This window comes from Vulpes lagopus, chromosome 4, assembly GCF_018345385.1.
Source record: "Vulpes lagopus strain Blue_001 chromosome 4, ASM1834538v1, whole genome shotgun sequence".
NCBI lineage: Eukaryota > Metazoa > Chordata > Mammalia > Carnivora > Canidae > Vulpes > Vulpes lagopus.
Window position 1 is genome coordinate 24,590,808 of NC_054827.1, and position 25,242 is coordinate 24,616,049.

Sequence of the window (25,242 nt, forward strand, 5' to 3'; positions counted from 1 at the left end):
CAACACTTTTTTCCATTTAGAGATCAGAAAATGCTAACAATTTTTTAAACCTGTAACAGTCCTGCTTTTTTATTTTTTTTTTTAATTGGCTAAGTTTTTATCATGTTATGTTGAAAAAAATAGACTAAAGATAGAGAAATAGTGTATTAATTAATAATTGTTATAAATTTAAGGTATATATATATAAAATGTACAGTTGGCGTCTTCACTTTATGCTTTGTATTCTTGGTGATTATAGGCTGAAATGTAACCCTTCACAGCCTCTGTTAATTGACTGCAAAGTTTTGCAGTGATTTACCTAATATATAATGAAAAACAAGGCACTCTGTACTGTAAACTCTTTTTAAAATGACATCATATTTTAGTATTTAAGGATAGATTTTGTATTTTAAAAACATAAAATGTTTGTAAAGTTACACTGTAAATATTGAGGAAAATCATTTTGTGCCTAATATTTAAAGAATTAGTTTCTTTGAAATTCCTTATAGTGAAAAATGTGCTATGGAAAATGTCAGGATGGATGGTACACCCCTTAGATACAATGTCTTTATAGTACCTCCAGCTTTTTGTTTTCCATTTCCAATGAAATCCATGTAATAGTGGCAAAGAATTGAATCCTCCCCTCAGAATATATGTTATATGTTATTATAGCTGCCTCGTATGTTATTTCACGTGGTCTAGTGAGCATTCAGTTTCTCTGAATAATTTAGGGGTAAGAATTCTACTTTAATGGAAGGTTAAAGTATGTATATTTCAAGCTACAAAGTAGCTTTAGATTTACTCAGTATTAAAGATTTACTCAGTATTATTAATGCCTTTTGGGAGATGTTTTTAAATGATAACTGCTCATTTTTTTCCTTCAAATTTGAAGTTGCCTTGAGGATTTTAACGTTCTTGAGTTACTTTGAGCTCCAGATTTTGTTTGGATCTTCTCAGTAGATAGAGTGACTTTTACACAGTGCAGAAAAGGGTCTTCTTAACTATGGTAAGTGTAGCTATGTCTTTATATAGAGCTTGTTTAGAGCACAGCCTACTTCAGGTTTCCTTGTCATTTTAATATTATAGAATTTGTGTGGGATTATGGTAGCAGGAGTCCATTTCCATCCCAGCCTCATTCTCCCATATTCACCCTTATACCTTGCCAACCTCATTTGTAGCTCAGGAAATCATAATAATTAAGGAGTACAAACACTGATAATTAACAAATTACCTCTTCTCCCTGCCTCACCCCCTACATAACTATAGAGAACTCCTTTATTTTTCCTTCTCCCCAGAGGAGGATATACTTCCTTCATTCCTTTAGCTGGAACCAATGTATTCCTTACCCAAATCCCTATGGCTCCCTCTCTGTATTACTCTGTGACATTTACCACAGAGATTTTTCCTCTATTCATCCATTAGCTCTTTGTATTTTGCCCTGGACCAAGCCCGGCACCTTGCAGGTAGCAGATTCTTAGGATATGAATATGCTCGCTAACAAATATAATTTTATCCTCTGAGTGAAAAATCCTCCATGCTCTTTGCCATTTAGTAAATTAACTCAGAAGTATGTGAATAGGAGATTTTACATTTTCTGTTATTATATTATTGCTAGTATTATTTTACTAATTTTTGAGTTACTATATAATGAAGGAGAAATACATATTTTCACGTACAGAACATTTTTAAGAACATGTTTCATAAATTAATATTATACTGTAGGATTCATATCATATGAATAATGCAGTAATTCTCCAAAATGTGCTCCTATACTTTTTTAGATTATTAATTTGCTCAAATTAGGTAGAAAATGAGACTTAAGCATTTATTAGGTTTTGGTGCGATGCATATAACATAAAAAATCTTTTACAATTGTGCATCAGTATACAAAATGCATATAAAATTTCATAATTAAAATTGAATTGTGTTCATACTTAGATATTACCTTTGTTTATGGTACAGAGTAGTTCTTATTAAACGTGCCAGCTACAGTAAAGCCGCAAAGTAGTAAAAATTCTGGGTGCTAATGCAGATTGGGATAAGCTCCCTTAGTTATGACAGTATCTTTTGTTTTCTTGCTATTGGTGTCAAGAAAAAGTGTAAGCAAATCTAGCTGTGAAATTACAAGTCTATCTTATGTACTTAGTATTTTTTCAGGCCATTTGCATGTGTTTATCCAGAATTAGGAAGTCAGATTGTATATTAACAAGAGGATAAAGGTACTTTACATATATAGTAAGTCAGGTATATAAAGTTTTATTTCTTAAATTTGTGTTTTAGAACACAGTGCAGAATCAAACTTATTTTTAGAGGGTTTCTAAAATGACTGTATTAATGCTTAAGTGAGTCCTTGCCTGTCTCTCTTTTTACTGTGATTCTGGTTTGTAAATTTCAAAAGCCTATGGAAATGTCAATTTCATAATGTTTTTAGAAAAGAGATGTTCCTTATTCCTTAACTCGTAGGTGCAGAATTTGCCTTTAAATATGTGGGGGTTTTAAATGCAGCAATCTTTTCAATACAATACGTGGGGGATCCCTGGGTGGCGCAGCGGTTTAGCACCTGTCTTTGGCCCAGGGCGCGATCCTGGAAACCCGAGATCGAATCCCACATCGGGCTCCTGGTGCATGGAGCCTGCTTCTCCCTCTGCCTGTGTCTCTGCCTCTCTCTCTCTCTCTCTGTGACTATCATAAATAAATAAATTTAAAAAAAAATACAATACGTGGGATTATACAATGACAGTGTAACTTTTAAATAGTCTCTTAATTCTATACCATGACTTGGTGATTATCTAATTAGGTAATATATGAGTGGTTAATGCTTTTATTCCCACAGACATTTGTTTTTCTAACCTGTAGAATTCTGAAAATAGTGAAGTACTAATAAGGTTTTAAATCATTTATGTTTTTTTGCTTTTTATTTTACATGAAAATCAAAGTGGAGCTTGGCTACTCGAGGAATTTCCAGTTGTTTTTTACCTCCCCCCCCCCCAAGCAAAGACAAAATTTTGTTAAAACATTTTGTTCTAAAATACCACTTTTGTATACTTACATACACATTAAATGATGGCCACTTAGAAACATAGGACCATAGATATAATTTATTCTTTAGTCTCCTGCCCATTATGATTAGATACAACATTCTGTGATTCCTTCTTTTGAATTGCAGTGAAATGCAACTAGATCTTTCATACAGATTGTTCCCTTTCTAGAATTCTTTTTTTTTCCTGTTTTCACACTTAGATTTGTTGTCCTTTATTCTCCCTTTATGGTATTTTCTGTTAAGATCAGATATTTTATTAGCAATCGGCCAAATAATTGTTTGATATGTAACTTTAAGGTGGTAGTGGTCTCTTGTTTTTCAATATTAATTTTAAAGATTCCTTTATACAATGAATAAAAAAATATTTGAATACATCTCAAATTATTCCAATATTCAGCCCTCTTCAGAGTTCTTTTTGGTCCCTTATTGTGTCATTTCCCTTTCTTGGCTGCCTTTATCCCCTTCCAAAATAAATGTCCTGCATCTCTCCCCTCCTTATAATTAGGGAATCGGTTGGAGTTGGGCATTAACTGTATATATTCCTAAATAGGAATATGTATCTTTGGATGCGTGTACTGTGTCTACTCTCATTATGACTGTATGTCACCCCATAATGAAAGTAATGAATATTTGGTTGGTAATTTATTTTTTTTTTAAGTATCCCGTGTAATTTCTGGTATTCTAGGTTTCTTTCTGCTCCTCTCATTTATTCAGCCAACACTCGGTTACAGTGTGTAGGTCACAGTGCTAAGTGTCATGAGAGATAAATATGTTTAATGGTTCACAAGGAGCTCAGCAACTGATAGAACTATTAAAACATCCACTACTTTGAAATTAATGCTCTAAAAAATGTATGATTCCTATTGCAGTGATACAGTTATCAAGTGTAGATTTAAAGTGGGATTTTTTTGGCTTCTTGATTTTAAAGCATTAATATTTAGACATGGATGCTCTTCTCTAAGAAACCACAAATTTAGGTGAATAGGCAGTCAGAGAAGCCTGATTTAACTCAGAAACATTAACTGAAGGATATCTTTAAATGTCAGATTGCTGTGTAAATGTTAGCTTCCATAAAACAGTTAATAATGAGTAAGATTCTGGAAACAGAAGTGTTTGAAAACTATTTTTTAATAGATATCAATCAGAACTAAGGTAGAATTTAGTGCCATCCCTTGAAGAAACCCATAAAAGAATTATTTAGTTGAAAAAGCATATAGACTCTGAGATTAGACAGATTGGGTTCTTTTCTCTCCTGTTCCACTTTCTAAGTGTGTAACCATGGCTCTACAGTTTTCAATGTATTCATTTGTAAATGGAGATAATCATACTTATTCCACAAGGTATTTGAGAGGATGAAGTGAAATAATGTGATTAATGTATACCATTATAGCACATAGTCGAACCTCAAAGTTAGACCCCTACTCCTTTGATAAATTTTTTTTTGAAGCTTTTGGACATATTTAGGATGGACACATATATAGTTTTGAGTATTCAAACATTCCCACTTAACCATGGAAATGGTCTTTATTATCCAAGCTCAGTCACAGATGTCATTTGGATAAAATGAATGTTACCAAATAGTCTACAAAGCATATAATTGAATTAATTCTTTTGGAGCATAGTCTTCACACCTCCCAAAACATCACATTTAGTAAATAAATTTGTTTATAGTAACAGTTTATAAATTCAGAAATGTGTTTTTTAGATCTATTTACCATTTAAGCCTATGTTTATTAAAAATTAATATCTGGCTGAAAATAATGCCATAGTATTCATTTGAATTCCATAAACACATCCAATGAAGCACAGAGAACATATAAGATTAGTGAACTTTCTTTTATATTTATATTTGAATATTAGGATTATATACATTTGTTGTATTGTAATATAGAATTTCTCAATATTCTTGGTTAACAGTCCCTCCCTCAGTGTGAGTCTCCACCAAATATCACGTTTGACCAGGATTTAGACATCCATTATATGGCAGATTGTTACTTTGAAGACCTCTCAAATGAAACCATGCCTCATTATTTATGCTTTGGTCTAGTTCCTTCTTACACTGACTTTGAGCTAAGCCTGGGACTGCTTTGATAAAGTAAATAAAGCAGAAGTGGTGCTATGCCACTTCCGAGACTAGCCCCTGAAATGGCCTGGCAGCTGCCAGTCTAGTGCTTTCGGAATGCTTTCTTTGAACCCAGCTGCCATGCCGTAAGGCAGCCCAATCAGCCATGTAGAGGCCTCTAGGCAGAGACCCACCTGAGCTCAATTAAGTCTCTAAATGACTCCTTGTTCAGGCATCCCAGACAGTGAAGCTTCAACTGAGTTTCCAGTTTACCCTCAGGGTGACATCAACCACCCCTAGCACCCAAGCCCATACTGTGTAGAGGAGAAGAACCACCCAGGTAAGCCACCAGTTTTGTAGTGTTATGTTATCTAGTAAAGATAATTGAAATACCCCGACTATAAAAAAATAACTCAATGCTTATTATCTTTTGAGCAGGAAAGATTACATCTTTTCTCAGGTGGATTACTGAAAATGACTCTTAGAGCTGTGAGGAAGAGTTAAGTGAATATTTGAAGATAAATCTCCAAATATATTTATTTCTTTAGATATGTTTAATTATTTTAAATTTAGATCTTACATTTTAAGATTCTTTTCCCTCTTGGAATGCAAAAATTAATTTCATGTGCATTTTTGAGGGAAGTCATAGTATTATGAGAAAAAGCAGGAGTTTAAAGCTAGAAGACCAAGTTTTGTTTGTTTGGTTTTGTTTTTTGTTTTTTTTAGGAGATCAAGTTTTAAGTTAAAATTATTACTAGATAAGTTTTGTCATATCTCTGAGTTCTCCTTTTTAAAAAAGATTATTATTTTAGAGAAAGAGCACGAATGGTGGGGAAGTGGGGCAGAGGGAAAGAGAGAATCTCAAGCAGACTCTGTGCTGAGTGTGGAGCCCAACACAAGGCTCAATCTCATGACACTGAGATCATGACTTGAGCTGAAACCAAGAGTCAAATGTTCAATTGACTGAGCAACCCAAGCGCCCTGGAGTTCTCTGTTTTTTTTAGCCTATAAAATGAAGGGTTTGGGCCATATAATCTCTAAAATATCTTTCGACTCCCAACTTTTAAGATTGTAATGTATTTTGTTATTTATTTCTTATTAGAGTTAGTAATTATCAGTCATACAGAATTAGATTATGTAAGGATATGTGGAGTCATACTAGATGAGATAATTGTGTAATCTGGAATAAAGTTTATATAGAGTCTTATTTCCCTTAGCATTACCTGAGGGCCCAAGCCTGGCTCTCTGTGGTCTTTAGTGGCCTTTATCATCCTCTTCTGTTCTTCGCAAATCTTGGTAGATGAAAAGCCGTACCATTTTTTAATTTCCAACTTTTATGGACCATAGTTCAGATGTTACTTGGGATTACAGGAAGGTCAAAATGCCCTAAGTCTGCATTAGGGAACTCTTCAAGTACTTTACATTTAATTATATATCTAATCTAATCGCTTCTTTAAAGTACATCTTGCTGAGCAGTGCATGTCTTACTGTAATGCAGAAATCCCTTAGAGCAAGTTTTCTTGCCTACTTATGATGGAATATATTGTGTAAAATCTTTATGCTTGTGTATATTCGTTTTGTAACAATAAGAGCTTGAAAATGTCTTTTTTATTTTTCATTAGGGAATCACTTCTACTAAAACAGTCTCTATTTTGTCAAGCATGACATTTCTACTGGTGAGGGTAATTAGTACCCATGCCAACTGTGCTCTCTTTCTCTCTTTGAGGAAAGAATTTTTAGTAGAAAGGGACCTGTATTAAAAAGCAGGTGGTAAAACAGGAGTTCGTTTTAGCTCTGCTTAGCCACCCTCCTCCTAACTTTGGTTTCTCCTACACCCATATCCAAAATGCAGATTTCCTGCAGTTGTCGACATTAGACTAGTTACCAGTGGAGGGATAGAAATGAGTAGTGAATACTAAGTCATTTTGTTGTGAGTATGATTCATTACTAAAATTTTATTTAGAAGCCAAGTTACAAAAGTGATACTTAAATATTTTTTTTGAAATGGTAAGAATCTAAGTTTAAAGTGCTCTTTCTGCCTCTACAAGTAAACCAAACTTTATAGGGTACAGTAGATAACAGCTGTGGCATTCGCTTGAAAAACATCCATCTGGCAGAGCGGCAAGGGCATAGAATCTGGAAGAAACATGCAAAGTAGCTGCAGTGGTATTGCTGATGTCCAAGTTCTGTGGATGAGTGGGGTGGTGGGTAGTGTTATTAACATACTTTTATGTATCAATTGATAGGTGATGAAGATATTTTAAAATGGCCCTATAATGATTATTATTTGATATGATCTCTTCAGTTTAAACTGTTGGGTTAGCATCAGTTAAGGGTAAACCTTAGTGGGTGAAAAGGCTTGCTTAGGGACAAAGAGAAGTCTGATTTCAGAAACTTCTGGCTTAATGAGAAGCAGCAAAAAGTGAAGAGTTAATTATGGACTTAAGAACTTTGAGATTATCTGTAGCTTTGAGCATTATTAGGCACTGTGGTCTGGCCATAATATAAAACCAATAAACTGCTAATTTATTAACTCATTTTGTACCAGTTACTTAGTATCTTAGCTTCAGGTTGCCATACCATAGAGTGAGTGGCTTAACAGAAATTTATTTCTGAGCTCTGGGGCTGGAAAGTCCAAGATCAAAGTTCCAGCATGGTCAGTTTCTCATGAGGGGCTCTCCTGCTTGTGTAGGGCCACCTTTTTGCTGAGAGATAACACACAAGCTCTTAGGTGTTTGTTATCTATCAGGGCACTAACCTTATCATGAGGAGGACCCACTTCATGACCTTATCTAACCCTAACTACCTCCTGAAGGTCCTGTCTCCAAATACCACATTAGGGTTAGGGCTTCCAACATATGAGTTTGCTGGGGGGTGGGTGTGGACACAAAACACCCTGTCTGTAATAACACTTGGTTATTTTTGTATCACTACCTTTTTAAAAAATATTTCTTGTGTAATAATTGCTTAGGAAGCCTAAATCCCTTTCCCCCATTCATATTCGTCCACTTACTTACTTGCTCAATTAAATTAGAATTATAAAGGAAAGTTCCTAAAAGCATCAAGAATCCCCATAATATTCTTTTTTCAAAAAAGACTGTTTTCAGTGACTAATAACAAAACATCTTTCTCTACTAAGAATAGCATCAGTAGTAAAACTTCAAATACAACACTATGAATACCATACATAATTAATTGAAATTCATATCTGGGTAGTCAAATTAGGAAATTTGAAAATAGACAAACTCGAAATATAAAATATTTCATATATTGATTTTTCTTTTGTGATGATAGTAACATGATAATACCCTACTGTGAATACCATAAAAATGCCCATTAAAGTAATCTCCTAGTTTCAGAGAGAGTTCAGTACCTCTTGGAGTTGGGGAAGGGGCCATTGGCAGGGAACAGAACTGGAGCTCTCTGCTCTTAGCTGCTCTTAGCTGTCAAATTCACATACGCAAGCTCAGAAACGACTTTATCACTGAATGAACTTTGAGGTGATAGCGTATCTCCCAAGCCCTAGAGCTCTTAACAACATTAAAATCAGGGGATCCCTGGGTGGTGCAGTGGTTTGGCGCCTGCCTTTGGCCCAGGGCGCGATCCTGGAGACCCGGGATCGAGTCCCACGTCGGGCTCCTGGTGCATGGAGCCTGCTTCTCCCTCCGCCTGTGTCTCTGCCTCTCTCTCTCTCTCTCTCTCTGTGACTATCATAAATAAATAAATAAAAATTTTAAAAAAAAAAACAACATTAAAATCAGCTACAGGAATTTCTCCCAGTTTACATGATTAAAATGACAATTTAATAATCTAACATGGAATGATTCCCTCATAATCTTTAGATGCCAATCAATGTAACTTGTGTCCTGTTTCCAGAGTAAGTCAACTGTCTGTTGAATGTTAGAATCTTTGATGTTTACATTTAAAAACCTGAGACTGTAAATATTAATTATAAAAAGGAATTCATGTGAGGTTTGAATAGTGTGAAAACTTTTCTTCTACAGGTATAAAGCATCAGGTTAGTATCAGACATGAAACCTGGTTTCCATAGAGTTTGCCAGCTGTTTCTCATTAAACAATGCAAAATTAATGTTGCACCTTCTGAGAGTGCTAAGCATTCTTTTTTTTTTTTTCCTACTGTACAAACCCAATGAGAGGAAGCTAGAAACTCATTTTCATGCATACATGTCAATTCTGCTGAATCTGAGACTGGAAAAGAGAAAAACAAATGTCTGGCTGTTGAAGAATCCCCTTGGAATTTCCATGATGAGAACGTTAAGTTAAAATTGAATTAAGTTGGCATTCAGAACTTTATTCTCACAAATATTCCTCTGTGTATTTCCTGTTCTTTCTTGTGTGGTTCTTTCCTTCTCTTCCCAGTACATACACTTAAAGATAGTCCTTTATAGTCTCAATTTAAAAATAAATTTTTACTGTGTAAGGCAGCTGAGGTACAGAATCTTTATAAGATATTCCATAAATTCTACAAATTTTCAAATGCCTTAGGTTCCCTCCTAAAGATGACATGTGTTACTTTGGAAGAATATGCTCTCTGATTTGGAAAATACCAGTCTTATTTACCTCTGTTCATGTAGCATATCTACACAGATGAATCATCTTATCCAATTTCAATTTCAATTTCCTGTTATTCTTTTTTGTCCTCTAATGCCTACTATTCTAGACAACTATTGTTAAGAAGTCTTCCATTTCAGGGATCCTCATCCAGAGGTATGGTCACACTCATTATTCATAGGGTTTCACATATAGTACCCTTATGGATCAGTGCTAATGTAGCCAGGACTACCAGTGTGATCCCTGCCAGCCAGGAGTTACTCTTCTGCCACTTAGCCGTGTTAGTCCATTTTTAAACATGCTATCCAGAACCTGAGCACCCAGCCAGAGGAAAAGAAGGAAGGCAGAATGGGAGTTCTGAGGTCAGATGCCTAGATTTGATCTCTAACTCTGCTATTAACTTGCTATATTAATCTCTCTGTTTCTCAGTTTCCCCCTTTATATGGAGATAATATTGTTTGTAGCTCTGGCAATTGGTGTGTAAAGTATTTATTTATTCATCAGAGACACTGAGAGTGAGGCAGAGAGACATAGGCAGAGGGAGAAGCAGGCTTCATGCAGAGAGCCCCATGCGGGACTCCATCCCAGCATCCCAGGATCACAACCTGAGCCAAAGGCAGACATCTAACCATAGAGCCACCCAGGTGCCCCTATTTTTATAATTTAAAAGGGAATTCTATTTGAGAGGGAATAGTGAGTAAAGTTAATGGATAATTGAGAGCAGTTAAAACTGAGAAAATAGATATATAATACCTCATTTTTGAAATCTTATCTGAATGTATGTTCTTAAAAAAGCAGAACTAAGTATTGGAATTTTTCAGTGTAGTGATCTTCTGTTTGTTTACATATAATACATTATAAAAAGATGGCAGGAAGCTAAGAAAATTACAAGGATGATATCCGGAATTCACAGATTCACAGAGGTAGTAATTGCAAAATTGATGGTACACAGTGCAATCTTATCACGAAAAGTAGGCTATCCAGACGTAATATGTCCCCCGTTATGATACTGAGGTATTGTCTATGAAATATTCTTACTAAAGAGGTTGCACATGAAAGAGGAAGTTCCAGTTTACATGAAACACAGAAAATACAGCTAGGCACAAGTGCAATCCTCACACAGGGAAGGGAGCAACTAACGAGGTCTCTTCAGCAAGTCAGGATCATGAAAAAAGAAAAAAGGAGAGATGAAGACCATTGTAGATGTAGAGAGACTTAATGGCACAAGACCCCCCAAAATTGACCCTTTCATCCAGCGAACCAACTTTCCGAAGTTTTTCAGACAATTAGGAAAGGTACTTTATATGGGTATTAGATGGATTTACCACTGTTTTGTTAGAGTAAGTTTGGGGTTTTAAAAGAAAAGGCCCATAATTTTTAGAGACACCTATGGAAATACGTAAGGGTGAAATGTTAACAGTGTCTCGATTTTGCTTCAGAATTCTCCAGTGGGAAAAATACAAGATAAAAGAGTGATGGCAGATGCCAATGTAACCAAGTCTTAATAATCAATGATTGTTGAATCTGGGTGATGCTGACATGAGTGTTCAGTGCTGAAAAGATCATAAATTTTTACCTTATGAAGCCATTTCTGTAACTATAACAAGAGCAAGAGGCCAGAGGAAGAACTTGAATAGTATGTGGAGCTTGTATGGACTGAGGAAGACTACACTTGAGTCTTTTCAAAAGAATTGTTAAATGGGAAGAGAAGTATCCTTTGTTATCTTTTAAGCCAACTTTTAATAGGATTCTTTTCCTAGTTTGGCAGAGGAATAAGTCTTTCTTTATTCAGAATGCCTGTGTGCCCTTGCACGTAGGCACGCACATGCCGACACACACACAATTTTCTGACTTGGGACAGCTCCAGGAACCAAGAAATTCATTCAGCATTAAGCTAGAGTAGGATGACTGAGCATCCCCGCCTGCCTGGGATGAATGGGTTTCTTGGGACCAGGAAAATCTTGGGCAAACCAGGATGAGTCAGTTACTGTAGTGTGGAAAATTCCAGAGGATTTGATCGAGGCCACATTGGGCGTTTATCTTAATAAAAACCAAAATATACTGTATAGCATGAGGTTAGACAGCTTTCTGATGACTTATATCATGGCTTCACAGTTGTGGTTTTGTTCTTTCTTAAGGAATGCATCAAACATCACCCAGGCCTGTGTTGAAATGTAGGTGTATATTTTTCACACAAATTTAAATTCAAATTCACCAAGCTGGGTTTTTCGTGTCCTCTGTTGCCTCTTAGTAATGTAAATCAAAAGCTGACAATAACTTTAATTTTTTTTTTAATACCCTGCTAAGTATAAGATACTCTGTTAAGCCTTCAAACATGAAACTGAGATATATTTTCTGTTCTGAGCTCAGGGTAGATGAGAGGAGACAAATAATTACTGTATGTTATTTTGTGACAAGTGTTAAAGATTGTGGCAAATAGTTTTAGGACCAATCTTTGGCAATCTTTTTTATATTTTATTTTCAAAAACATACTGTCCAAAGACAGAACAAGAGGAGAAGAGATAATTTTTTGGAGTATTGGAATTTTGGGATCTCATTTTAAAATCTTATGTAAGGAATGTGCCAAAGAGTGTGCTTTATAACAATACAATAACAGTCTTAAGAAATTAAGAATTTTTATATTTTATGCTTTTTAGAAGAACAATATTAAAAAGATTGGGATATTCTATGGTAATGGTTAACTTCCAAAGCTTCCTCAGCACAATCAGATCAAGGAACGCTTTCCCCTGGACCCAGCAGTCATTTGTGAGAAAAGCAATGTGTGTTTTGTGTTAAAATATAAATGCTGGGCAGCCTGGGTGGCTCAGCAGTTTAGTGCCTCCTTCAGCCCAGGGTGTGATCCTGGAGACCCCGATCGAGTCCCACATTGGGCTCCCTGTATGGAGCCTGCTTCTCTCTCTGCCTGTGTCTCTGCTTCTCTCCCTGTGTCTTCCATGAATAAATAAAGTCTTTAAAAAAAAAAAAAAATATATATATATATATATGCTAAAATTCCTCTTGGATTGACTGTATGTAATAATGCATTTAAATCTTAAAACCTAGTTATCATTTCTTTGCTCAATGGAAAAAAAAAAGATTTAGAAATTAAATTTTTATATTCTGGGCCCATAATAATATATAGGTCTTTGAAAGCAGATAACTGCCTTATGTATCCATAAGATTCTTTTATTTTATTTTGATATTTAACCCTCAGGAATATTTTGTCTTCCATTGTTGTTTGGATTGTTAAGAAGTCACATGTGAAATTAAATTTAAGTTGGAGAATATTGTGTTACTGGTAGACCTTTAATTTCTTCAGAAGGTATTTCATTTATAAGTACAATCTAATTCCCAGTCATTTCAGCTAATTAGTAATTAGGGCATTTGAGCCATGTGTAGTGAACCAGGGAGAGCAGAGTAAAAGGTAAAAGATGAGGTTGGAAAGTTGAAGAGTAGTACTGGGAGAGATTTTTTTATGGCCTTTTAGATAATTATACAGACTTAGCTTTTACTTAGAGTGAGATGAGAGCCCTTGGAAGATTCTGAACAGAGGATTGGTATATCTAACTGTATATATTAACAGAATCATTCTGCTTCTGTGTTGGGTGGACTCTGAGGGGATCATGCTGGAAGCAAGAATGCCAAGTAGAAGGCTGTTCCAACTCAGCCAACTGAGAGAAGATGAAGACTTAGACCAGGCCAGTGACAGGGAAGTGATTGGATTCCAGAGATACTTTGGAGATAGTGCCAATAGAAATACTCTGATACAGTGAGCATAGTGTGTGAGAGAAAGATGGTAATCAGGAAAAACTCAAAGTTTTTGACCTTATTAATGAAAAGGGTAGAGTTGCTATTAACAGCAATAGGAAATTCTTTGTTGTAGGTTTTGGAGGGAATACTGGAAGTTCACTTGTGGATATGATAAGCAGGAGATGTCTCCCATGTATCCTTGTGGTGATGTCAAGTAGAAAGTTAGATTAGGAGAGTCGGGAGTTTAGCAAAGAGGATGACTGAGCTGGAGGTGGGATTGAGGAGTTCTTAGTGTATGACAGTTTTTTAAAGCCACAAGACTGGATGAGAATACCAAAGGAATGAGTATAGATAATAAAAGAGATTTAAGGACACCGTCCTGGAGTATTCCAATGTCAAGAAAATGAGGAGCAACCAGAAAAAAAAAGACTCAGGAGTAGCCAGTGAATAGGCCTTCGTGTCCTAGGTGCCAAAAAGAAAACTATTTCAAGAAAGAGGACGTGATTAGCTATGTCAAATAGTACTAATAGATAAAGTAAGGTGAGAACTGATAAATGACTGCTAAAAAGTAACTACTAAATATGTAAGATACTTATTAATAAGGTGATAATAAGTAGTAACTACTTTTGTTGAGCTTTTTCTGTGTGATACTGTATTAGATACTTTATACAGTTTTCTGTCATCCATAAAATAGCCTTAAATGGTAAGAATTACAGTTCTCATTTTACAGACACTGGAAGGCAAGGCTCCAAGACACTGTCATAGACATATGACATAGACATATGACAAAGTCATAGACCTTGTCAATTTGCAAAGCAAGAACACAAACCCCAAATTTAAAAGCCTTTATTCATTTCCTTATATTGTGGCACCTGGACTTACAGTAAGGTTGCAGTCACAGCTTTTGAACAGGGCTGTCCCATGCTATTTTTGCTCTGCATGTATGTGTACGGTAAGTTAAAGCTATCTTATACATGCTTAATTCTGTGCTGCAAATCTGTGTCATTAAAGGCAAGGACAGATATATATGTTTGTTTTTTATGATCCGATTCCAAGAAAAAAACTTTGAGGGGATCCCTGAGTGGCTCTGCGGTTTAGTATCTGCCTTCGGCCCAGGGTGTGATCCTGCGGTGGTCCTGGTTCAAGTCTCGCATCGGGCTCCCTGCATGGAGCCTGGTTCTCCCTCTGCCTCTCTCTCTCTGTCTCTCATGAATAAATAAATAAAATCTTAAAAAAAAAAACTTTGAATTATGAGATTTCTTTAAGTAAGAGTTCTTTTTTATAAACATTTTATAGTATGAAATATCAGTAATATTCTCTTACATCAGGAAAATATAGTTTTTATATTTGCAGTTCCACACTTAAAAAAAAGATTTTATGTATTCATTCATGAGAGACAGAGAGAGAGGGGCAGAGACACAGGCAGAGGAAGAAGCAGGCTCCATGCAGGGAGCCTGACGTGGAACTCAATCCCAGGTCTCCAGGATCAGGCCCTGGGCTGAAGGCGGCCCTAAATCGCTGAGCCACCCGGGCTGCCCATGTTCCACACTTTTTATCACTCTTCATTCTTGACTTTTAAAATATTCCAACAACAGATCCGTTTTAAGAATAAATCTAAGATATGCAAACTGGTGGTGACTGCTGGCCTGTGTATGATGATGTCTTAAATGTTTGCTTCTTGTGTTTACTAGTTTATAACACTACAAATTATCAAGTACCATGTGTGGATATTTTACAAATGGGTCTGCTTGATTTTTTTTTCAAAACCTACATTACATTCTGCTAATTATCCTAGCATTTAGAAAATTAACTTTTATCATTACTTTGCCATTTGGTAATTGAGGTGTAAAGTTGGCACTGTGTGCTAACCATTCATTAAATTTAGTCCTAGCCCACATGATTTTAATTGCTTTGCCATCAGAAGATAGTATTTGGTATAGAATGTTTAGATGCTAAGCATGATACCTACTGCCCTTTGTTCTAGAGGAAAAACCTCTGGGCTCTTAGGAGTGTATGCTTGTTCTAATCATCCTTTGTTCTTAATTTTTACTTTTTCTTTTTGCTTTCTACCATTTTCTCAAATTTATTGCATGCATTTTACAGATTTGTATGTGCCTTCTAGTGATGCTATTAAGTTTGCATAATTAGCATCCACATTCGAACTACTACTTAGAAAGGCTTCTTTGGCTTATTCTGTCCTTACTTTCCCTGTGAGTTTATCTACTCCCTTAAGAGCTCAGCTACCTCTACTTAGGCGCTGCTCCCGTTTTGCCAGCTGACACCATCGTTACCTGTCTCCTCCGTTAGTCCAGCAGTCTTCAATTTGGGTCTTCTGCTGTCAGGTTTATACCCCACCCCAGTTTATTCTCTGTGCAATAACTAGAGCAGTCTTTCGAAAACTGCAATCTTTTAATTTCTGTTTCAGGCTCTTCAGAGTTTTCCCCTTGATCTTAGAATCTCCCTCAATCTCACATATTACACTTAGCCCCTGAATTTTTTTAATTTCCTCCATGTCTGGTGGGTATTAATATGCGCTCTTCCTACTACCTGGAATAAAGTTCACCAGCCTTTTGTCTCAGTGATTGCTGTTTGTCCTCAAGTCTACCCTCGGGAGGCAGTTCTGAGAATCTTCCATAACCTCTTCTGCTGGCCTCCAGAGTGTTTTTGGTATGCAGCTGCTAGCCTCTCATGACATCCTGAACTTCCCTTGCTACAGTCTTTGTTACGCTTAATAGTAGTTGTCTGCTTTTCTCTAGTTGATTCCTGAGAAGCTAGACTTTGGTTTCTTCATCTTTCTGAATGAATGAGCCTTCTGAAAAATGAGTATATATGTATTTCATTTAGGGACTTATGTTTCGGAGGAATAAGAAAACTCATAAAGGCAAAGTATTGAGCCTTTCTTGCTTACCATGCTACTCCTAGCACTTAACGTGCTGCCACATAGCAGATGCTGAAATATTTTATTTTATTAAAATTTTATTTATTTATTTTAGAGCACAGGGCGGTGGGGGAGGGCAAAAGGTGAATAGGGGAGGCTCTTAAGCAGACTCTGTGCCGAGTGTAGAGTTCAATGTGGGGCTTGATCTCATGACCCTGAGATACATGACATGAGCTGAAACCAAGCACTTAACTGACTGTGCCACCAAGGCACCCTAATACTCTATTATTTTATATGAATGCCAGTGATAACCAAATTAGTGTTCAGCCTTTACTATTCCTGAATTCTAGTTATTCCCATAATCACTGCCATATCGATAAACCCAAACCTCAGAATCTGTCTGGCTTCCTCTTCTCTCTTCCCTTCCCCTTTCCAACCTATATCATTCCTTTCTTTCCATCTGTTGCTGACATTTCCAAACTGGAACTGCCATACCCTTTACCACCTGCATCAGTCAGTTATCAGATCCTGTCAGTTCTGCTTTATAACAGTTTTTGGCACTCACTCCTCAACCCTGTTTTTTCACAACTGCTTTATTTCAAGCCTCCTATCACTTCCTACCTTGTCAATTACAGAGTCTTCTAATTTATCTAAATACAATAGCTTAGAAAGTAAATACATAACCATTGTCAAAGCATTATAAATAATTTTTTTAGTCTCAGTGATTTTTAAAAACCCAGAAACTAAATATTTTCTTATGTTTTATCCTTCTGAATAAATGTATGTATATATATTCATCCATTTAGGGACTTTGTGAAAGATTTTTAATATGAAAAAGGAAAATATTTTTGTGTATCAGTAATGAAGATGTCACTTTTTTCATGTAATATTAAATGTCAGCTAAGTCCTATAAAAGAGCTTACTGACTTATTGACCAGATATCCAAACTACTCATTGTCTCTTGAGGAAACTTCACAACTAGAGTGTGAAGTCCAGTTCAGTCCTGAAGGTGGGCCAAGATGGAGTAACAGAAACTAGTTTTACTTTCCCTCCTGAAACAATTTTTTAAAAGCTAAAAAAATATATGAAACAATGTTTTTCAGAAATTGGACATCTGACAGTACATGGTAGTGATTCTTGAGAGAGAAACATTAAATAAGCTGAGTTGTGTGATTGTGCTAGCTTACTGCCTAGGAAGCATTTCCAGTCCTAAATCGGAGAGAGGAAATCCAGGAGGAGCCCATTGGTCTCCCTGAGAGGAGAAGGTGAAATTCAGAGTTTAGTTAGACTGTGGCAAGAGTTAGCAGGTTGAGGAGCCATGAAAGGAGAGCTGCACAGAGAAGACAGCTCCAGAGATCTGCGGAACTCCCCCTGACTGTCTTCAACTGAGTACTAATTAACATGAGTCTGAGGAAACCACAGAGGGTGATAAAAAGACCTACTGAAAGACCGTTAGAGGTAACAACCCTGGCAAGTCAAGTCACATGGCATCCGTGATTGTTTCTGTTGCTACCAGCCAGAGTGGACAAACTTCCTGACTCATTAGGTATCATAGGTACTCAGAAGGGTGATACCCCACTGGAAGGGGAAAATTAGTCCTAGGCTAAAGACTGCTCTGTTTCTGTTTAACAAAGCTTAAGAGCAAACTCTGAAAGCAACCATAATCTCTAAAGAGAATGGTGGGAGAGAGGGCAGAAAAAAAATTTGAAAAAAGAATATATTCCAAATTTGGTGAAAACTATGAACCACAGATCTAAGAAGCCCAACAAGCCCCAAGCATCACAAGAGGAGAAGGAGCAGCAGCAACAGGAGGTATACCAATGTACTTCACAATCAAGTTAAGCAATTTAAGCCAGGGATTGAGAAAAAATATTAAAGTACCCAGAAGAGAAGCCACATGTACAAAAGAACAAACATAAGGATGTTGGCAAATTTCTAGTCTGAAATGATACAAACCAGAAGATAGTTAAGGAACATCTTTAAAATATTAAGGAGGGAGAAAAACAGCTTTCAAAATAACTTGATATTTCCTGGCAGTATTATTTGCAGTAACATTCGACATGTGTCTGAAAGCAGAAATTTGGATGGGCAAGTTGTTTAATGATACAGAAATTTTAATCATCTATTTTTATATGGTATTTTACATTTGAGAAGTGTTTATATCTGGAAGAAGACTTCTCGTAGCACATTTTTTTAGATAGCTAGGATGGATGCTATTTTACACATGAAGAGGCTGAGATATATAGGTAATATGACTTAAACAGTTTCATAAGATCCAGGAATATAATCAAGTTTCCTGACTTCCTCTTTGGTATGCTCTTCTGATCTACATGGTCTCCTCATTATTAACTGTATACTGCTCAAAAATATCTCCTAAACTTAGAGGCTGTCAGAACATATAAAATGTATGGTGTGCCTTGAAAGCAGTACTAGATAGTATAGTATTTAGTGATTCTTTTGTATCCTGCCTTTTATAGTATATGAAGGAAAGAAATTGAAAATCTTACATGATATTTATATCATGGCCCAAATAGATGAACAGAAAAAATGAGAGTACATTAAGGTATATTAGACCCTGTGTGAAGAGCTGTTACAGTATTTAAACTTTAAATAAATGAGCAAAGGTGGAAAAATTGCAGTGGTCACAGAAAATCTTTTAATTAATGTTATTTCCATTTTAAAAAAGGAAGAAGTTTACTTATTTTAATTATATTAGATAGGGGCAGAGAACCTTTTAATAACTTGGTTCAAATTAATGTGGCAGAAATTAGTTGAGAAGAAACCATATTTTGTATTTATGCTGCATATATAGTGCATAAAATAAAAAAATTAAATACTGTCTTGTCATATGTCATTGCATCTGATACAGCAAATTAATTTTGATCCGTTGCTAACAGCCACATGGAATAAATGTGGTGCATTGTCCTTTTGGTTGCCACTAAAGTTTCTTCAAATTGTTCTTTAGAGAGGCTTTTCAACCTCCTTATTCAAGAGAAATTTTGAGAGCCACCTCTTTAGGGAAGGCCTTATGATAGCATTGGGATTTAAATGCTCAGACTTGAAAAGTGGGCAGGATTTAAGTAGGATAAAGTACAATGTTTTTGGTTATGAGGAGTATGAACGGGTCTTCTTAGAACACTGAGAATAGTTCATGTTGGAAAGAAGTAAGAAATAAAGTAGAGAAGGTAGGATAGAGCTAGATTAGTGAAAGCCTTAAAAAAACAAGTAGGAGGGATGCCTGGGTGGCTCAATGGTTGAGTGTCTGCCTTGGGCTCAGGTCGTGATCCCAGGATCCTAGGATCGAGTCCCACATTGGGCTCCCTGGGGGGAGCCTGCTTCTCCCTCTGTCTATGTCTCTGCCTCTCTCTTTATGTCTCTCATGAATAAATAAATAAATAAAATCTTAAAAAAAAAAACCCAAGTAGGAGAAATAGATGAACAGCACTGAAGTTAGAATTTATACCTGAGGTAAATGAATTGTCCCTCATCCAGTTATGAAATGTGATCTTCTGGCACTTCGACTCAATGTTTTCTGTGTATGTTAGCATTCATTGTATTTCAGACTAAGTAAACACAGATGAGATGACAGAGCAAGAGTGGTTTATTTCAAGAGGGGTCATGTTTTTATTCTTTTCTAGTCTACGCCTCTACATCTAGCAGCAGGCTACAACAGAGTTCGGATAGTGCAGCTTCTTCTCCAGCACGGTGCTGACGTTCACGCGAAAGACAAAGGGTAGGTGTATCCATTTACTTTTCCTAACCGTTTCACGGGTGGAGCGTTATGCTTTATTTTCAGCATCTGAAACACTAAAGTTCGTTCGCACTAGACAAAGTCACGTATCCCATTTCTTTACAGCCTACGTAGCATTTTAAGAATGTTTGCAAATTTGTTTTGGCTTCATTTTCGTGTTCTGCTTATTAAAGAGACTTTCTCATGGTAATGTCTAAAATTAGTAAATTTTACTGCAATTCTATGATTTGATGCAATTCACTTTTCCCAATTGCATTTATTGTTTTTCAACTCAAGTTACATTCCAGAAAGGGAGATAAAACAAATTGAAAGTTTCAGTAAGCCAGTAATATAGCTATCCCATTCATCTGGTATATAAGGATCATCTTTTATTAATAAACCAAATTCATTAGTTTACAATAATGTAATCTGTTTTTTTTATCCTAATAAAATCTTGGACATCTGAACTGAGAAAACTTACCAAGGTTGATACTTCTTGGATAAATGATTATACATTATTTGAAATTGCAGTATTTAATTGGCCTTTTTTCCTTTAGTGGACTCGTGCCTCTTCATAATGCATGTTCATATGGACATTATGAAGTCACAGAACTGCTATTAAAGGTAAGAGTAATTTTTAAAAAGTAAATATTACTTGCTTTTTTTCTAATTTGTCATAAGTTCTCACATGACTTGTGGGCCAGAGTTTTAAGAAAATAAAATGTTTTTTTAAAATATTACTGTTGCCTTAACATTTTTTTAAATGTAAATTGGGGTTTTTTTGTAAATTTTTTGTACATTGTTTTTAAAAGCTGAAATTAAATCAAAATACTTACTGACATTTCAAGAGTCATAACTGAAATATACAGTGAAATAAATGTCTTCTGAGTTTTACTTCATCCAGCAAAATGATCACTGACCTAAAACTTTTTTTCTCAATTCAGCATGGAGCTTGTGTTAATGCTATGGATCTCTGGCAGTTTACTCCACTCCATGAGGCTGCTTCTAAGAATCGTGTGGAAGTCTGCTCTTTGTTACTTAGCCATGGTGCTGATCCTACGTTAGTCAATTGCCATGGCAAGAGTGCTGTAGATATGGCTCCAACTCCTGAGCTCCGAGAGAGATTGACTTGTATGTATTTATATCCCAGACTCAATATTGCTCGTTGTAAATTGGAAGATCTCATTTTTTTTAGTTATTAAACTGGTGTCTTGTCTAACTTAAATGATACTTTTCCATTCTTTCACACTAGTTTATAATCCTTATTTCTGATCCTGTACTTTTCTTTTAAGGCTAATGAGGGTGAGTCAGTCAATAACCATTTATTCCATGCTTACTGTGTGCCAGGTACTGAAAATACAACAGTGTACAAACCAGAAAAAAATGCTCTGAGCTTACAGAGTTTATATTCTTGTACTATTGGTAATAGTATTTGATATCTAACATTATTGAGCACTCACTGTTTGCCAAGCCCTACAGGCTGACACAGTTATTGCCCCAATTTAAATAAGGTCCTTTTTATGATTTGGCAGAAATAATATTCTTAACTGCTGATACATATTACCTATATATACATATGCATGTTTTTTTATGTAAACTTTTTGTTTAGTTTTAGATTTACAGAAAAGTTATAAAAATAGTAGAGTTCTCATATACTCCATAGCCAGTTTGCCCTCCTATTAACATCTTACATTATTAGTAAGATACACTTGCATAATTAATGAACCAGTATTGATACATTATTAACTAAAGACCATACTCTACTCAGATTTCTTTAGTTTTTACCTTAAGTCCTTCTTCTGTTCCAGGATCTCATTCAGGATACCATATTATGTTTAGTTATCATATCAGATACTGAAATATTTTAATTCTACATGTGGGCATTGTCATTTTAAATTAAACTATGCATCACCTACGTAATAATATCTAACTGGTCCCCTGGTTGGTATTCTCTTTCAGGATTCTACGAATCAGGTAACTGGACTTATGCCTGAGGAAAATCTTTAAATGATACTTAAGAAAAAGGCAGAGTCAAAATGATGCTAAACGTCATTTAAACTTAAGCAGATTAAAAAATAAATAAATAAACAAACAAACTTAAGCAAATTTTAAAGTGGTTTATGTTAAACCAGGAAGAGTTGTAATTTTCATTTGTTCAAGTAGAAATTTAAACTTATTTTGATATTGGAACAGATGAATCAATTAGATTACAGGCCAGCACAAACCAGATTATAACTGTGCAGATATCTTAGCAATGAATCCTTGTAGAAATGCCTTTATTCTCCCTCCACTCATATGACCCTTGTCATATGTTATCTTGCATTATATAGCTCATTCTTATATGTTTAAGTTCTGTCTCCCCAATGAAATTTAAATTCTTAGACTTTTCTTTAAAAAAAAAAAAAAGATCTTATTTATTCATGAGAGACAGAGAGAGAGAGAGCAGCAGAGACACAGGCAGAGGGGGAAGCAGGCTCCATGCAGGGAGCCTGACGTGGGATTTGATCCTGGGTCTCCAGGATCATGCCGTGGGCCGAAGGCGGCACTAAACCGCTGACCCACCGGGGCTGCCCAACTTTTCATTTTATTATTTTATTTTTTATAAATATTTTATATTTTATTTATTTATTTTATTTATTTATTATTTTATTATTTTCATTTTATTATTGTCTTTTAGCCCGGCACGATGCTTTGTTACCTAATAAAAATGTACTGATGGTATTTGTGTTTGGGCCCATCTATCTACCTACCCTCAGCCCAGCACAGTGCGTTGTGCGCTATGCACAGCAAGTTTATTGACTCAAAACTTTTTAAAAATCTTTTTCTAATTTCCTTCTTTTAGTTTATCCCCTGGGCTCAGCTTTATCCCCCATGTCACCTTTGACTTCTTTTTCCTTTAAATATTTTGCCAATTATGAGTATTGTTATCAGTTTTTATAGTGTATTTCACTAGACTATCTGGTTCCAGGGTACACATGATTTAATGGAAATTTGTATAGTTTTGTGAAAGAAGTTCCCTGATTAGAGTATTTTTCAACCTCAGTATTTTTTATTTTATTAAATAAGATTCTATCAAGGAATTACTTGAAGAAAAGAATTTAACAAAGTTGGAACTTCTCTTAACCATGGTTTTCATCACCACTGCCTTAACTAGGCATTTCACAATGACACAATTCTTTTTAAGAAAATTCTACAAAAACAAAGAAGAATAATATTTTCATCCTACCCATCATTACAGCATTTTCATTACACACTGTTTTTTCCTGGTCTTCTTTTTTTTAATGTGTTGTTTCCATGAAGTTAAATGAACAGGTATTTTGGATTCTGCACATACTAGAGGTAAAAATAATAAAAGTAGCTTTCATTCTTGTTTCAAAATGCATTTGTCTTAAAAGAGAAACTTTTTTTTTTAAAGAGAGACTTTAAGGCATTTTATAAATATTAAGTTTTCAGAGTAAGTTTGAGAAATTTGCAGTTTCACTGCCTTCTTTTTAGCTACTTAAGTACTTCCTTGAGGTTTTAAAAAACAAACCTTTAACCTTTGCATTTCGAGGGACCTTTATATCATAGATAGATTTTCCATTCTCTCTTTTTTTAATATTGAGTATATATCAATAAAATATTTTAAATTTGAAAGTCAATTTGGGCAGAAATCTTTACTTTTTTTCTAAAGAGCAAAGATAAGGAATATTTTACTTCTTGTTATTTGAGAAAATATCATGTTGTTTAATTGTATTATTACATTCTAATTTCTTGATTTCCTTAGTACTGCCATCTTATTCTTTATGTTTTTCATAAATTTGCCCATTTAATTTTTTTGAGTCCCTTTCCTGAATTTAAAGGGGCAATTGAAAAATTAGAATTGCTTTTATCATTTAGATAATCATACAACATTTGTCATTAGAGAAAAAGCCAGTATGATTTGAATTCAGTTTAAATTTCTCTAGACTGTTGTCCAAAGCAAAACTATACTTTTTGTTTGAGATCAGTTCTCAATAGATTGCTTTTCTTTACACTTGTCAGGATCCTGCTCCCTAATATGGCAGTTTGTAATTCTTCCTCTTGATTTATCCCTAATTTTATCATTAAAATGAAAATCTATAATTTTGTTATTTGGAAATACTGGTTTGCTTTTACTTCATTTGACCCTGACTTTGAGTTTCTGAAGTTTCAAAGTCCTATACTTGAGGAATTTACCAATGATAAGGTACCATTAAGCAAGAGGTTTTATAAAAATGGTTTTCTCCCAGAACATGCCATGACTTATTTTATAAGTATTCAGTATTCACACAACAAATTGAATACACACTGTGCTATATACCAAACAATATGCTAAGTGAGAGGACCACCATAGCAAATAAAGTTATGGGATATCCTGTGATACAAAGGTAATGCAAGTGCAGTGGACTTCATAAGAAGGAATCCTAGCCCAATAATGGGGAATATCAGGAAGACTTATCCAGAGTATCTAAACTGAGATTGAACAATAATAGTAGTTATTAAGGCACATCTGTGTCTGTGTGTGTCTTTCTCTGTCTTTTGAGGGACAGAGGGGAGTGAGATGGGGAACTTAAGAGAGGAGAGAGAGGAAAAGAAAACAGTTCAGTAGTAGGCAGGTGCAAAGGCCTATGTGGGCCAAGGATTGATTGCGACATCATCCATTATGTTACATATCATTTGTATCTTTTTAGAACAATTTTCAGTTTTTTGTTAGCAAGTGATCATATCAAAATACCAAAATTGTGAAATAGAAAATATGACCATAAGTTTTTAATTTAGAGTATTGGATTTTTATTTATACTGTTAATTTAGAAATCACTCTTGAAAAAATCCCTTACTTGCTTATACAAATAATGAAATATTAATTGTTCTTTGAAAATTATCAAACTCTAGCACTTCCCCCATAGTTCAGTTCTTCCCTTCTCTGTGCTTAAGCTATTAATTCTTTGGTGAGTATTTCTCTAGGTGCCTTTTTTTTGTATCATTTCTTATATTTAGTTGTGGTGGAAATAGTAGTAACAATACAAAAAATTTGGATCAGCTTGTCTTTCCTACTTCAATTTTCGTTTAATTATATATACTTTCATGATACTATGTACAGACCTATCATTCTTATTAAGAGCTTCAAACTATTCCAGTGTGTATATGTTTATAACTGGTTTCCATTTGGTAGACATTTTTGGTTGCTTGTTTTAAAACTTATCTGTAGTGTCTTTATGAACTCTGAGAGT

The 25,242-nt window shown here is 35.2% G+C and overlaps 1 protein-coding gene across 1 annotated transcript in view; it reads left to right on the top strand.

The window, feature by feature from the left end:
- TNKS (tankyrase) overlaps positions 1–25,242 on the top strand; it is a 212,390-nt gene that overhangs the window by 116,017 nt on the left and 71,131 nt on the right. Inside the window, exons 6-8 of the mRNA XM_041753371.1 lie at positions 19,920–20,014; positions 20,569–20,635; positions 20,956–21,142. Of these exons, the coding sequence (XP_041609305.1) occupies positions 19,920–20,014; positions 20,569–20,635; positions 20,956–21,142 (349 nt within the window). The remainder of the gene's footprint in view (positions 1–19,919; positions 20,015–20,568; positions 20,636–20,955; positions 21,143–25,242) is intronic.